Source organism: Pseudophryne corroboree, chromosome 1 (assembly GCF_028390025.1).
Source record: "Pseudophryne corroboree isolate aPseCor3 chromosome 1, aPseCor3.hap2, whole genome shotgun sequence".
Classification (NCBI taxonomy): Eukaryota; Metazoa; Chordata; class Amphibia; order Anura; family Myobatrachidae; genus Pseudophryne; species Pseudophryne corroboree.
This window is the reverse complement of record NC_086444.1, coordinates 1,249,327,576-1,249,345,684: the sequence shown is the minus strand read 5'-3', so window position 1 is coordinate 1,249,345,684 and position 18,109 is coordinate 1,249,327,576. Positions and strand designations below refer to the sequence as shown.

Here is an 18,109-nt window from a genome sequence, read left to right as displayed (position 1 = left end):
TGTCACACCAGCCAGAGACACTGCACACGTAACATCCCAGCATATATGTTACACCAGCCACAGACACTGCACACGTAACATCCCGTCATATATGTCACACCAGCCAGAGACACTGCACATGTAACATCCCAGCATATATGTTACACCAGCCACAGACACTGCACACATAACATCCCAGCATATATGTCACACCAGCCAGAGACACTGCACACGTAACATCCCAGCATATATGTTACACCAGCCACAGACACTGCACACGTAACATCCCAGCAAATATGTCACACCAGTCAAAGACACTTCACATGTAAAATTCCAGCATATATGTCACACCAGCCAGAGACACTGCACACGTAACATCCCGTCATATATGTTACACCAGCCACAGACACTGCACACGTAACATCCTGTCATATATGTCACACCAGCCAGAGACACTGCACACGTATCATCCCAGCATACATGTCACACCAGCCACAGACACTGCACATGTAACATCCCAGCATATATGTCACACCAGCCAGAGACACTGCACACGTAAAATCCCAGCATATATGTCACACCAGCCAGACACACTGCACATGTAACATCCCATCATATATGTCACACCAGCCAGACACACTGGACATGTAACATCCTGTCATATATGTCACACCAGCCAGAGACACTGCACCCGTAACATCCCGTCATATATGTCACAGCAGCCAGAGACACTGCACATGTAACATCCCGTCATATATGTCACAGCAGCCAGAGACACTGCACATGTAACATCCCGTCATATATGTCACTCCAGCCAGAGACACTGCACATGTAATATCTCGTCATATATGTCACTCCAGCCAGAGTCACTGCACATGTAATATTCCGTCATATATGTCACAGCAGCCAGAGACACTGCACATGTAACATCCCGTCATATATGTCACTCCAGCCAGAGACACTGCACATGTAATATCCCGTCATATATGTCACTCCAGCCAGAGTCACTGCACATGTAATATGATGTATCCCGTCCTATATGTCACACCAGCCAGAGACATTGCACATGTAACATCACGTCATATATGTCACACCAGCCAGAGACACTGCACATGTAATATCCTGTCATATATGTCACACCAGCCAGAGACATTGCACATGTAACATCACGTCATATATGTCACACCAGCCAGAGACACTGCACATGTAATATCCTGTCATATATGTCACACCAGCCAGAGACACTGCACATGTAATATCCTGTCATATGTCACTCCAGCCAGAGTCACTGCACATGTAACATCCCGTCATATATGTCACACCAGCCAGAGACACTGCACATGTAACATCCCATCATATATGTCACACCAGCCAGAGACACTGCACACATAACATCCCATCATATATGTCACACCAGCCAGAGACACTGCACATGTAATATCCTGTCATATATGTCACAGCAGCCAGAGTCACTGCACATGTAATATCCTGTCATATATGTCACAGCAGCCAGAGACACTGCACATGTAACATCCCGTCATATATGTCACTCCAGCCAGAGACACTGCACATGTAATATCCCGTCATATATGTCACACCAGCCAGAGACACTGCACATGTAATATCCTGTCATATATGTCACACCAGCCAGAGACATTGCACATGTAACATCACGTCATATATGTCACACTAGCCAGAGACACTGCACACGTAACATCCTGTCATATGTCACACCAGCCAGAGTCACTGCACACGTATCATCCCAGCATATATGTCACACCAGCCAGAGACACTGCACATGTAACATCCTGTCATATATGTCACACCAGCCAGAGTCACTGCACACGTAACATCCCGTCATATATGTCACACCAGCCAGAGACACTGCACATGTAACATCCCAGCATATATGTCACACCAGCCAGAGACACTGCACACGTATCATCCAGTCATATATGTCACACTAGCCAGAGACACTGCACACGTAACATCCTGTCATATGTCACACCAGCCAGAGTCACTGCACACGTATCATCCCAGCATATGTCACACCAGCCAGAGACACTGCACATGTAACATCCCGTCATATATGTCACACCAGCCATAGACACTGCACACGTATCATCCCAGCATATGTCACACCAGCCAGAGACACTGCACACGTAACATCCCGTCATATGTCACACCAGCCAGAGACACTGCACATGTAATATCCTGTCATATATGTCACAGCAGCCAGAGACACTGCACATGTAATATCCTGTCATATATGTCACACCAGCCAGAGACACTGCACATGTAACATCCCAGCATATATGTCACACCAGCCAGAGACACTGCACACGTAACATCCAGTCATATATGTCACACCAGCCAGAGACACTGCACATGTAACATCCCGTCATATATGTCACACCAGCCAGAGACACTGCACATGTAACATCCCGTCATATATGTCACACCAGCCAGAGACACTGCACACGTAACATCCCATCATATATGTCACACCAGCCAGAGACACTGCACATGTAACATCCCAGCATATGTCACACCAGCCAGAGTCACTGCACATGTAACATCCCGTCATATATGTCACACCAGCCAGAGACACTGCACATGTAATATCCTGTCATATATGTCACACCAGCCAGAGACACTGCACATGTAACATCCCATCATATATGTCACACCAGCCATAGACACTGCACATGTAACATCCCGTCATATATGTCACACCAGCCAGAGACACTGCACATGTAACATCCCGTCATATATGTCACACCAGCCAGAGACACTGCACACGTAACATCCCGTCATATATGTCACACCAGCCAGAGACACTGCACATGTAACATCCCGTCATATATGTCACACCAGCCAGAGACACTGCACACGTAACATCCCGTCATATATGTCACACCAGCCAGAGACACTGCACACGTAACATCCCGTCATATATGTCACACCAGCCAGAGACACTGCACACGTAACATCCCGTCATATATGTCACACCAGCCAGAGACACTGCACACGTAACATCCCGTCATATATGTCACACCAGCCAGAGACACTGCACATGTAACATCCCAGCATATGTCACACCAGCCAGAGTCACTGCACACGTAACATCCCGTCATATATGTCACACCAGCCAGAGACACTGCACATGTAACATCCCGTCATATATGTCACACCAGCCAGAGACACTGCACACGTAACATCCCATCATATATGTCACACCAGCCAGAGACACTGCACACGTAACATCCCGTCATATATGTCACACCAGCCATAGACACTGCACACGTAACATCCCGTCATATATGTCACACCAGCCAGAGACACTGCACATGTAACATCCCAGCATATGTCACACCAGCCAGAGACACTGCACACGTAACATCCCGTCATATATGTCACACCAGCCAGAGACACTGCACATGTAACATCCCAGCATATGTCACACCAGCCAGAGACACTGCACACGTAACATCCAGTCATATATGTCACACCAGCCAGAGACACTGCACACGTAACATCCCGTCATATATGTCACACCAGCCAGAGACACTGCACACGTAACATCCCGTCATATATGTCACACCAGCCAGAGACACTGCACATGTAACATCCCAGCATATGTCACACCAGCCAGAGACACTGCACACGTAACATCCAGTCATATATGTCACACCAGCCAGAGACACTGCACACGTAACATCCAGTCTTATATGTCACACCAGCCATAGACACTGCACATGTAACATCCCGTCATATATGTCACACCAGCCAGAGACACTGCACACGTAACATCCCGTCATATATGTCACACCAGCCAGAGACACTGCACACGTAACATCCCGTCATATATGTCACACCAGCCAGAGACACTGCACACGTAACATCCAGTCTTATATGTCACACCAGCCATAGACACTGCACATGTAACATCCCGTCATATATGTCACACCAGCCAGAGACACTGCACACGTAACATCCCGTCATATATGTCACACCAGCCAGAGTCACTGCACACGTAACATCCCGTCATATATGTCACACCAGCCAGAGACACTGCACACGTAACATCCCGTCATATATGTCACACCAGCCAGACACACTGCACATGTAACATCCCGTCATATATGTCACACCAGCCAGACACACTGCACATGTAACATCCCGTCATATATGTCACACCAGCCAGAGACACTGCACACGTAACATCCCGTCATATATGTCACACCAGCCAGAGACACTGCACATGTAACATCCCATCATATATGTCACACCAGCCAGAGACACTGCACACGTAACATCCCGTCATATATGTCACACCAGCCAGACACACTGCACATGTAACATCCCGTCATATATGTCACACCAGCCAGAGTCACTGCACATGTAACATCCTGTCATATATGTCACACCAGCCAGAGACACTGCACATGTAACATCCCATCATATATGTTACACCAGCCAGAGTCACTGCACATGTAACATCCCATCATATATGTCACACCAGCCAGAGACACTGCACATGTAACATCCCAGCATATATGTCACACCAGCCAGAGACACTGCACACGTAACATCCCGTCATATATGTCACACCAGCCATAGACACTGCACATGTAACATCCCATCATATATGTCACACCAGCCAGAGACACTGCACATGTAACATCCCAGCATATATGTCACACCAGCCAGAGACACTGCACACGTAACATCCCGTCATATATGTCACACCAGACAGAGTCACTGCACACGTATCATCCCAGCATATATGTCACCAAGCCAGACACGACACACGTACAGGTAGCATCTCGGCGCATATACTGTACATATACTGTAACACTGACGCCGTCAGTCCTACACGCTTGCTGCTCCCAGTTTTGTCCGTCTCTCTCTTTTATGAAGTAATCTGGGTTGAGTTAAGTAACATGTGTTTCCTATAAATGATTTGACCCAGGGGAGACTCAGGGAAAGGGTGAGGGGTCGTTCCCGGGAGAAGGAATTGGCGCAGGTAATATCTATCTTACCTGATGGTCAGTCTTCTGCTCCTGAAACCTCATTGTTATACCACCTGTAACAGTCATCTCCCGGGTATAGATCTGCCCAGGAGAATATATATTATAGGAATGTGTTACCTTACCAACATAACCATGCCTGCAGCCGGCGGGTCCATCTGAGAGCGATAGGAGTTATGTTTATCCACAAGGATTGTCTTCTCTTCCTCCGTCAGTGCTGATGTGAGGTGTAAGAGGCAGAGGAGGACGCAGCCCGGAGCCTGCATTGTGTATCCTGGATGTGTCAGGTATCAGGTGCTGCACTGGATGGGCTCGTGCGGCCTCACACTATATCACTTCTGCTATACAATGGCAGTCACAGGCTATAAAGTGTGGAACAGGGTGGGACGTGCGTCATTACTCCACCCGCTGATGCATAATGCTGGAAGCAGAAGTATTGTGTTCTAAGGACCAGGGACTGGGCAGAGCCAGAGAACACACAGTCAATCCAGCCAGGGATTAATAACATCAGTATGGCTGTAAAACTCTTCCATATATAAAATCCAGGCAGGAAATACAGCGTACAGAAATTCCATACGGATAATTATCCGCCGTGCAGGTGCAGGGGGCTCGCAGACGTATATAGCACCTCAAATGCACTTTAACCCTATCTGAGAATTATATTCTCCTTTCCCAGAACCTAGACGCCTCTTCCCTGCAACACTGGTGTGACGTGCACCCCCAATTCTCTCACAGGTACCCCTAATCCAGACACTTGAGTTACTATGCTGCAACGGCGTGATGTGCACCCCCAATTCTCTCACAGGAACCCCTAATCCTAACACGTGAGTTACTATGCTGCACCGGCGTGATGTGCACCCCCAATTCTCTCACAGGTAACCCTAATCCAGACACTTGAGTTACTATGCTGCAACGGCGTGATGTGCACCCCCAATTCTCTCACAGGAACCCCTAATCCTAACACGTGAGTTACTATGCTGCACCGGCGTGATGTGCACCCCCAATTCTCTCACAGGTACCCCTAATCCAGACACGTGAGTTACTATGCTGCACCGCGTGATGTGCACCCCCAATTCTCTCACAGGAACCCCTAATCCAGACACGTGAGTTACTATGCTGCACGGCGTGATGTGCGCCCCCAATTCTCTCACAGGAACCCCTAATCCAGACACGTGAGTTACTATGCTGCAACGGCGTGATGTGCACCCCCAATTCTCTCACAGGAACCCCTAATCCTAACACGTGAGTTACTATGCTGCACCGGTGTGACGTGCACCACCAATTCTCTCACAGGAACCCCTAATCCAGACACGTCAGTTACTATGCTGCACCGGTGTGACGTGCACCCCCAATTCTCTCACAGGAACCCCTAATCCAGACACGTGAGTTACTATGCTGCACCGGTTTAATGTGCACCCCCAATTCTCTCACAGGAACCCCTAATCCAGACACGTGAGTTACTATGCTGCACCGGTTTAATGTGCACCCCCAATTCTCTCACAGGAACCCCTAATCCAGACACGTGAGTTACTATACAGCACCGGTGTGACGTGCACGCCCAATTCTCTCACATGAACCCCTAATCCAGACACGTGAGTTACTATGCTGCACCGGTGTGATGTGCACCCCCAATTCTCTCATATGAACCCCTAATCCTGACACGTGAGTTACTATGATGCACTGAGTGATGTGCGCCCCCAATTCTCTCACAGGAACCCCTAATCCAGACACGTCAATTACTATGCTGCAACGGTGTGATGTGCACCCCCAATTCTCTCACAGGAACCCCAAATCCAGACACGTGAGTTACTATGCTGCACCGGAGTGATGTGCGCCCCCAATTCTCTCACAGGAACCCCTAATCCAGACACGTGAATTACTATGCTGCACCGGGTGATAAGCACCCCCAATTATATCACAGGAACCCCTAATCCAGACACGTGAGTTACTATGCTGCATCGGCGTTATGTGCACCCACAATTCTCTCACAGGAACCCCTAATCCAGACACGTGAGTTACTATGCTGCACCGGGTGACGTGCACCCCCAATTCTCTGTCAGGAACCCCTAATCCAGACACGTGAGTTACTATGCTGCACCGGGTGATGTGCACCCCCAATTCTCTCACAGGAACCCCTAATCCAGACACGTGAGTTACTATGCTGCACCGGAGTGATGTGCACCCCCAATTCTCTCACAGGAACCCCTAATCCAGACACGTGAGTTACTATGCTGCACCGGGTGATGTGCACCCCCAATTCTCTCACAGGAACCCCTAATCCAGACACGTGAGTTACTATACAGCACCGGTGTGACGTGCACCCCCAATTCTCTCACAGGAACCCCTAATCCAGACACGTGAGTTACTATGCTGCACCGGGTGATGTGCACCCCTAAATCTCTTATAGGAACCCCTAATCCAGACATGTGAGTTACTATGCTACATTGGAGTGACGTGCACCCCCAATTCTCTCACAGGAACCCCTAATCCAGACACGTGAGTTACTATGCTGCACCGCGTGATGTGCACCCCCCAATTCTCTCACATGAACCCCTAATCCAGACACGTGAGTTACTATGCTCCAACAGGTGATGTGCACCCCCAATTCTCTCACAGGAACCCCTAATCCAGACACATGAGTTACTATGCTGCACTGGGTGATGTGCGCCCCCAATTCTCTCACAGGAACCCCTAATCCAGACACGTAAGTTACTATGCTGCACCGGAGTGATGTGCACCCCCAATTCTCTCACAGGAACCCCTAATCCAGAAACGTCAGTTACTATGCTGCATTGGGTGATGTGCACCCCCAATTCTCTCACAGGAACCCCTAATCTAGACACGTCAGTTACTATGCTGCAACGGTGTGATGTGTACCACCAATTCTCTCACAGGAACCCCAAATCCAGACACGTGAGTTACTATGCTGCACCGGAGTGATGTGCGCCCCCAATTCTCTCACAGGAACCCCTAATCCAGACACGTCAGTTACTATGCTGCACCAAGTGATGTGCACCCCCAATTCTCTCACAGGAACCCCTAATCCAGACACGTGAGTTACTATGCTGCACTGGGTGAGGTGAGCCCCCAATTCTCTCACAGGAACCCCTAATCCAGACACGTCAGTTACCATGCTGCAACGGTGTGATGTGCACCCCCAATTCTCTCACAGGAACCCCAAATCCAGACACGTGAGTTACTATGCTGCACCGGAGTGATGTGCGCCCCCAATTCTCTCACAGGTACCCTTAATCCAGACACGTGAATTACTATGCTGCACCGGTGTGACGTGCACCCCCAATTCTCTCACAGGTACCCCTAATCCTAACACGTGAGTTACTATGCTGCATCGGTGTGATGTGCCCCCCCAATTCTCACATGAACCCCTAATCCAGACACGTGAGTTACTATGCTGCACCGGTGTGATGTGCACCCCCAATTCTCTCATATGAACCCCTAATCCGGACACGTGAGTTACTATGATGCACTGAGTGATGTGCGCCCCCAATTCTCTCACAGGAACCCCTAATCCAGACACGTCAGTTACTATGCTGCAACGGTGTGATGTGCACCCCCAATTCTCTCACAGGAACCCCAAATCCAGACACGTGAGTTACTATGCTGCACCGGAGTGATGTGCGCCCCCCAATTCTCTCACAGGAAACCCTAATCCAGACACGTGAGTTACTATGCTCCACCAGGTGATGTGCACCCCCAATTATCTCACAGGAACCCCTAATCCAGACACGTGAGTTACTATGCTGCATCGGCGTTATGTGCACCCCCAATTCTCTCACAGGAACCCCTAATCCAGACACGTGAGTTACTATGCTGCACCGGGTGACGTGCACCCCCAATTCTCTGTCAGGAACCCCTAATCCAGACACGTGAGTTACTATGCTGCACCGGGTGATGTGCACCCCCAATTCTCTCATAGGAACCCCCTAATCCAGACACGTGAGTTACTATGCTGCATTGGAGTGACGTGCACCCCCAATTCTCTCACAGGAACCCCTAATCCAGACACGTGAGTTACTATGCTGCACTGGGTGATGTGCGCCCCCAATTCTCTCACAGGAACCCCTAATCCACACATGTCAGTTACTATGCTGCATTGGGTGATGTGCTCCCCCAATTCTCTCACAGGAACCCTAAATCCAGACACGTCAGTTACTATGCTGCACCAGTGTGATGTGCACCCCCAATTCTCTCACAGGAACCCCTAATCCAGACACGTGAGTTACTATGCTGCACTGGGTGATGTGCGCCCCCAATTCTCTCACAGGAACCCCTAATCCAGACACGTCAGTTACTATGCTGCAACGGTGTGATGTGCACCCCCAATTCTCTCACAGGAACCCCAAATCCAGACACGTGTGTTACTATGCTGCACTGGCGTTATGTGCACCCCCAATTCTCTCACAGGAACCCCTAATCCAGACACGTAAATTACTATGCTGCACCGGCATGATGTGCTCCCCCAATTCTCTCACAGGAACCCCTAATCCAGACACGTGAGTCACTATGCTGCACCGGTGTGACGTGCACCCCCAATTCTCTCACAGGAACCCCTAATCTAGACACGTGAGTTACTATGCTGCACCGGGTGACGTGCACCCCCAATTCTCTCACAGGAACCCCTAATCCAGACACGTGAGTTACTATACAGCACCGGTGTGACGTGCACCCCCAATTCTCTCACAGGAACCCCTAATCCAGACACGTGAGTTACTATGCTGCACCGGGTGATGTGCACCCCTAAATCTCTTATAGGAACCCCTAATCCAGACACGTGAGTTACTATGCTGCATTGGAGTGACGTGCACCCCCAAATCTCTCACAGGAACCCCTAATCCAGACACGTGAGTCACTATTCTGCACCGCGTGATGTGCACCCCCAATTCTCTCACATGAACCCCTAATCCAGACACGTGAGTTACTATGCTCCACCAGGTGATGTGCACCCCCAATTCTCTCACAGGAACCCCAAATCCAGACACGTGAGTTACTATGCTGCACCGGAGTGATGTGCGCCCCCAATTCTCTCACAGGTACCCCTAATCCAGACACGTGAATTACTATGCTGCACCGGTGTGACGTGCACCCCCAATTCTCTCACAGGAACCCCTAATCCTAACACGTGAGTTACTATGCTGCACCGGTGTGATGTGCACCCCCAATTCTCTCATATGAACCCTAATCCGGACACGTGAGTTACTATGATGCACTGAGTGATGTGCGCCCCCAATTCTCTCACAGGAACCCCTAATCCAGACACGTCAGTTACTATGCTGCAACGGTGTGATGTTCACCCCCAATTCTCTCACAGGAACCCCAAATCCAGACACGTGAGTTACTATGCTGCACCGGAGTGATGTGCGCCCCCCAATTCTCTCACAGGAATCCCTAATCCAGACACGTGAGTTACTATGCTCCACCAGGTGATGTGCACCCCCAATTATCTCACAGGAACCCCTAATCCAGACACGTGAGTCACTATGCTGCATCGGCGTTATGTGCACCCCCAATTCTCTCACATGAACCCCTAATCCAGACACGTGAGTTACTATGCTGCACCGGGTGATGTGCACCCCCAATTCTCTCACAGGAACCCCTAATCCAGACACGTGAGTTACTATGCTGCATTGGAGTGACGTGCACCCCCAATTCTCTCACAGGAACCCCTAATCCAGACACGTGAGTTACTATGCTGCACTGGGTGATGTGCGCCCCCAATTCTCTCACAGGAACCCCTAATCCAGACATGTCAGTTACTATGCTGCATTGGGTGATGTGCTCCCCCAATTCTCTCACAGGAACCCTTAATCCAGACACGTCAGTTACTATGCTGCAACGGTGTGATGTGCACCCCCAATTCTCTCACAGGAACCCCAAATCCAGACACGTGAGTTACTATGCTGCACCGGCGTTATGTGCACCCCCAATTCTCTCACAGGAACCCCTAATCCAGACACGTAAATTACTATGCTGCACCGGCATGATGTGCTCCCCCAATTCTCTCACAGGAACCGCTAATCCAGACACGTGAGTCACTATGCTGCACCGGTGTGACGTGCACCCCCAATTCTCTCACAGAAACCCCTAATCTAGACACGTGAGTTACTATGCTGCACCGGGTGACGTGCACCCCCAATTCTCTCACAGGAACCCCTAATCCAGACACGTGAGTTACTATACAGCGCCGGTGTGACGTGGACCCCCAATTCTCTCACAGGAACCCCTAATCCAGACACGTGAGTTACTATGCTGCACCGGGTGATGTGCACCCCTAAATCTCTTATAGGAACCCCTAATCCAGACACGTGAGTTACTATGCTGCATTGAAGTGACGTGCACCCCCAATTTTCTCACAGGAACCCCTAATCCAGACACGTGAGTCACTATGCTGCACCGCGTGATGTGCACCCCCAATTCTCTCACATGAACCCCTAATCCAGACACGTGAGTTACTATGCTCCACCAGGTGATGTGCACCCCCAATTATCTCACAGGAACCCCTAATCCAGACACGTGAGTTACTATGCTGCATCAGCGTTATGTGCACCCCCAATTCTCTCACAGGAACCCCTAATCCAGACACGTGAGTTACTATGCTGCACCGGGTGACGTGCACCCCCAATTCTCTGTCAGGAACCCCTAATCCAGACACGTGAGTTACTATGCTGCACCGGGTGATGTGCACCCCCAATTCTCTCACAGGAACCCCTAATCCAGACACGTCAGTTACTATGCTGCATTGGAGTGACGTGCACCCCCAATTCTCTCACAGGAACCCCTAATCCAGACACGTGAGTTACTATGCTGCACTGGGTGATGTGCGCCCCCAATTCTCTCACAGGAACCCCTAATCCAGACATGTCAGTTGCTATGCTGCATTGGGTGATGTGCTCCCCCAATTCTCTCACAGGAACCCCTAATCCAGACACGTCAGTTACTATGCTGCACCAGTGTGATGTGCACCCCCAATTCTCTCACAGGAACCCCTAATCCAGACACGTGAGTTACTATGCTGCACTGGGTGATGTGTGCCCCCAATTCTCTCACAGGAACCTCTAATCCAGACACGTCCGTTACTACGCTGCAACGGTGTGATGTGCACCCCCAATTCTCTCACAGGAGCCCCAAATCCAGACACGTGAGTTACTATGCTGCACCGGAGTGATGTGCGCCCCCAATTCTCTCACAGGAACCCCTAATCCAGACACGTGAGTTACTATGCTGCACCGGCGTTATGTGCACCCCCAATTCTCTCACAGGAACCCCTAATCCAGACACGTAAATTACTATGCTGTACCGGCATGATGTGCTCCCCCAATTCTCTCACAGGAACCCCTAATCCAGACACGTAAATTACTATGCTGCACCGGTGGGACGTGCACCCCCAATTCTCTCACAGGAACCCCTAATCCTAACACGTGAGTTACTATGCTGCACCGGTGTGATGTGCACCCCCAATTCTCACATGAACCCCTAATCCAGACACGTGAGTTACTATGCTGCACCGGTGTGATGTGCACCCCCAATTCTCTCATATGAACCCCTAATCCGGACACGTGAGTTACTATGATGCACTGAGTGATGTGCGCCCCCAATTCTCTCACAGGAACCCCTAATCCAGACACGTCAGTTACTATGCTGCAATGGTGTGATGTGCACCCCCAATTCTCTCACAGGAACCCCAAATCCACACATGTCAGTTACTATGCTGCATTGGGTGATGTGCTCCCCCAATTCTCTCACAGGAACCCTAAATCCAGACACGTCAGTTACTATGCTGCACCAGTGTGATGTGCACCCCCAATTCTCTCACAGGAACCCCTAATCCAGACACGTGAGTTACTATGCTGCACTGGGTGATGTGCGCCCCCAATTCTCTCACAGGAACCCCTAATCCAGACACGTCAGTTACTATGCTGCAACGGTGTGATGTGCACCCCCAATTCTCTCACAGGAACCCCAAATCCAGACACGTGTGTTACTATGCTGCACTGGCGTTATGTGCACCCCCAATTCTCTCACAGGAACCCCTAATCCAGACACGTAAATTACTATGCTGCACCGGCATGATGTGCTCCCCCAATTCTCTCACAGGAACCCCTAATCCAGACACGTGAGTCACTATGCTGCACCGGTGTGACGTGCACCCCCAATTCTCTCACAGGAACCCCTAATCTAGACACGTGAGTTACTATGCTGCACCGGGTGACGTGCACCCCCAATTCTCTCACAGGAACCCCTAATCCAGACACGTGAGTTACTATACAGCACCGGTGTGACGTGCACCCCCAATTCTCTCACAGGAACCCCTAATCCAGACACGTGAGTTACTATGCTGCACCGGGTGATGTGCACCCCTAAATCTCTTATAGGAACCCCTAATCCAGACACGTGAGTTACTATGCTGCATTGGAGTGACGTGCACCCCCAAATCTCTCACAGGAACCCCTAATCCAGACACGTGAGTCACTATTCTGCACCGCGTGATGTGCACCCCCAATTCTCTCACATGAACCCCTAATCCAGACACGTGAGTTACTATGCTCCACCAGGTGATGTGCACCCCCAATTCTCTCACAGGAACCCCAAATCCAGACACGTGAGTTACTATGCTGCACCGGAGTGATGTGCGCCCCCAATTCTCTCACAGGTACCCCTAATCCAGACACGTGAATTACTATGCTGCACCGGTGTGACGTGCACCCCCAATTCTCTCACAGGAACCCCTAATCCTAACACGTGAGTTACTATGCTGCACCGGTGTGATGTGCACCCCCAATTCTCACATGAACCCCTAATCCAGACACGTGAGTTACTATGCTGCACCGCTGTGATGTGCACCCCCAATTCTCTCATATGAACACTAATCCGGACACGTGAGTTACTATGATGCACTGAGTGATGTGCGCCCCCAATTCTCTCACAGGAACCCCTAATCCAGACACGTCAGTTACTATGCTGCAACAGTGTGATGTTCACCCCCAATTCTCTCACAGGAACCCCAAATCCAGACACGTGAGTTACTATGCTGCACCGGAGTGATGTGCGCCCCCCAATTCTCTCACAGGAATCCCTAATCCAGACACGTGAGTTACTATGCTCCACCAGGTGATGTGCACCCCCAATTATCTCACAGGAACCCCTAATCCAGACACGTGAGTCACTATGCTGCATCGGCGTTATGTGCACCCCCAATTCTCTCACATGAACCCCTAATCCAGACACGTGAGTTACTATGCTGCACCGGGTGATGTGCACCCCCAATTCTCTCACAGGAACCCCTAATCCAGACACGTGAGTTACTATGCTGCATTGGAGTGACGTGCACCCCCAATTCTCTCACAGGAACCCCTAATCCAGACACGTGAGTTACTATGCTGCACTGGGTGATGTGCGCCCCCAATTCTCTCACAGGAACCCCTAATCCAGACATGTCAGTTACTATGCTGCATTGGGTGATGTGCTCCCCCAATTCTCTCACAGGAACCCTTAATCCAGACACGTCAGTTACTATGCTGCAACGGTGTGATGTGCACCCCCAATTCTCTCACAGAAACCCCTAATCTAGACACGTGAGTTACTATGCTGCACCGGGTGACGTGCACCCCCAATTCTCTCACAGGAACCCCTAATCCAGACACGTGAGTTACTATACAGCGCCGGTGTGACGTGGACCCCCAATTCTCTCACAGGAACCCCTAATCCAGACACGTGAGTTACTATGCTGCACCGGGTGATGTGCACCCCTAAATCTCTTATAGGAACCCCTAATCCAGACACGTGAGTTACTATGCTGCATTGAAGTGACGTGCACCCCCAATTTTCTCACAGGAACCCCTAATCCAGACACGTGAGTCACTATGCTGCACCGCGTGATGTGCACCCCCAATTCTCTCACATGAACCCCTAATCCAGACACGTGAGTTACTATGCTCCACCAGGTGATGTGCACCCCCAATTATCTCACAGGAACCCCTAATCCAGACACGTGAGTTACTATGCTGCATCAGCGTTATGTGCACCCCCAATTCTCTCACAGGAACCCCTAATCCAGACACGTGAGTTACTATGCTGCACCGGGTGACGTGCACCCCCAATTCTCTGTCAGGAACCCCTAATCCAGACACGTGAGTTACTATGCTGCACCGGGTGATGTGCACCCCCAATTCTCTCACAGGAACCCCTAATCCAGACACGTCAGTTACTATGCTGCATTGGAGTGACGTGCACCCCCAATTCTCTCACAGGAACCCCTAATCCAGACACGTGAGTTACTATGCTGCACTGGGTGATGTGCGCCCCCAATTCTCTCACAGGAACCCCTAATCCAGACATGTCAGTTGCTATGCTGCATTGGGTGATGTGCTCCCCCAATTCTCTCACAGGAACCCCTAATCCAGACACGTCAGTTACTATGTTGCACCAGTGTGATGTGCACCCCCAATTCTCTCACAGGAACCCCTAATCCAGACACGTGAGTTACTATGCTGCACTGGGTGATGTGTGCCCCCAATTCTCTCACAGGAACCTCTAATCCAGACACGTCCGTTACTACGCTGCAACGGTGTGATGTGCACCCCCAATTCTCTCACAGGAGCCCCAAATCCAGACACGTGAGTTACTATGCTGCACCGGAGTGATGTGCGCCCCCAATTATCTCACAGGAACCCCTAATCCAGACACGTGAGTTACTATGCTGCACCGGCGTTATGTGCACCCCCAATTCTCTCACAGGAACCCCTAATCCAGACACGTAAATTACTATGCTGCACCGGCATGATGTGCTCCCCCAATTCTCTCACAGGAACCCCTAATCCAGACACGTGAATTACTATGCTGCACCGGTGGGACGTGCACCCCCAATTCTCTCACAGGAACCCCTAATCCTAACACGTGAGTTACTATGCTGCACCGGTGTGATGTGCACCCCCAATTCTCACATGAACCCCTAATCCAGACACGTGAGTTACTATGCTGCACCGGTGTGATGTGCACCCCCAATTCTCTCATATGAACCCCTAATCCGGACACGTGAGTTACTATGATGCACTGAGTGATGTGCGCCCCCAATTCTCTCACAGGAACCCCTAATCCAGACACGTCAGTTACTATGCTGCAATGGTGTGATGTGCACCCCCAATTCTCTCACAGGAACCCCAAATCCAGACACGTGAGTTACTATGCTGCACTGGCGTTATGTGCACCCCCAATTCTCTCACAGGAACCCCTAATCCAGACACGTAAATTACTATGCTGCACCGGCATGATGTGCTCCCCCAATTCCCTCACAGGAACCCCTAATCCAGACACGTGAGTCACTATGCTGCACCGGTGTGACGTGCACCCCCAATTCTCTCACAGGAACCCCTAGTCTAGACACGTGAGTTACTATGCTGCACCGGGTGACGTGCACCCCCAATTCTCTCACAGGAACCCCTAATCCAGACACGTGAGTTACTATACAGCACCGGTGTGACGTGCACCCCCAATTCTCTCACAGGAACCCCTAATCCAGACACGTGAGTTACTATGCTGCACCGGGTGATGTGCACCCCTAAATCTCTTATAGGAACCCCTAATCCAGACACGTGAGTTACTATGCTGCATTGGAGTGACGTGCACCCCCAATTCTCTCACAGGAACCCCTAATCCAGACACGTGAGTCACTATGCTGCACCGCGTGATGTGCACCCCCAATTCTCTCACATGAACCCCTAATCCAGACACGTGAGTTACTATGCTCCACCAGGTGATGTGCACCCCCAATTCTCTCACAGGAACCCCTAATCCAGACACGTGAGTTACTATGCTGCACTGGGTGATGTGCGCCCCCAATTCTCTCACAGGAACCCCTAATCCAGACACGTGAGTTACTATGCTGCACCGGAGTGATGTGCACCCCCAATTCTCTCACAGGAACCCCTAATCCAGACACGTCAGTTACTATGCTGCATTGGGTGATGTGCGCCCCCAAGTCTCTCACTGGAACCCCTAATCCAGACACGTGAGTTACTATGCTGCACCGGAGTGATGTGCGCCCCCAATTCTCTCACAGGAACCCCTAATCCAGACACGTGAGTTACTATGCTGCACCGGCGTTATGTGCACCCCCAATTCTCTCACAGGAACCCCTAATCCAGACACGTAAATTACTATGCTGCACCGGCATGATGTGCTCCCCCAATTCTCTCACAGGAACCCCTAATCCAGACACGTGAATTACTATGCTGCACCGGTGGGACGTGCACCCCCAATTCTCTCACAGGAACCCCTAATCCTAACACGTGAGTTACTATGCTGCACCGGTGTGATGTGCACCCCCAATTCTCACATGAACCCCTAATCCAGACACGTGAGTTACTATGCTGCACCGGTGTGATGTGCACCCCCAATTCTCTCATATGAACCCCTAATCCGGACACGTGAGTTACTATGATGCACTGAGTGATGTGCGCCCCCAATTCTCTCACAGGAACCCCTAATCCAGACACGTCAGTTACTATGCTGCAATGGTGTGATGTGTACCCCCAATTCTCTCACAGGAACCCCAAATCCACACATGTCAGTTACTATGCTGCATTGGGTGATGTGCTCCCCCAATTCTCTCACAGGAACCCTAAATCCAGACACGTCAGTTACTATGCTGCACCAGTGTGATGTGCACCCCCAATTCTCTCACAGGAACCCCTAATCCAGACACGTGAGTTACTATGCTGCACTGGGTGATGTGCGCCCCCAATTCTCTCACAGGAACCCCTAATCCAGACACGTCAGTTACTATGCTGCAACGGTGTGATGTGCACCCCCAATTCTCTCACAGGAACCCCAAATCCAGACACGTGTGTTACTATGCTGCACTGGCGTTATGTGCACCCCCAATTCTCTCACAGGAACCCCTAATCCAGACACGTAAATTACTATGCTGCACCGGCATGATGTGCTCCCCCAATTCTCTCACAGGAACCCCTAATCCAGACACGTGAGTCACTATGCTGCACCGGTGTGACGTGCACCCCCAATTCTCTCACAGGAACCCCTAATCTAGACACGTGAGTTACTATGCTGCACCGGGTGACGTG

At 50.5% G+C, this 18,109-nt stretch overlaps 1 protein-coding gene across 2 annotated transcripts in view; it reads right to left on the bottom strand.

Annotated features, from left to right (window-relative positions):
- The window catches only part of LOC134931938 (peptidase inhibitor 16-like), a 246,054-nt gene extending 240,662 nt beyond the window's left edge, over positions 1-5,392 (bottom strand). The window contains exon 1 of one of the 2 annotated variants that reach the window (XM_063925842.1): positions 5,138-5,392. In XM_063925842.1, the coding sequence (XP_063781912.1) occupies positions 5,138-5,278 (141 nt within the window). In that variant the 5' untranslated portion in view covers positions 5,279-5,392. The remainder of the gene's footprint in view (positions 1-5,137) is intronic. The other variant, XM_063925832.1, reaches the window with a different exon arrangement.
- Positions 5,393-18,109: the final 12,717 nt, after the last annotated feature.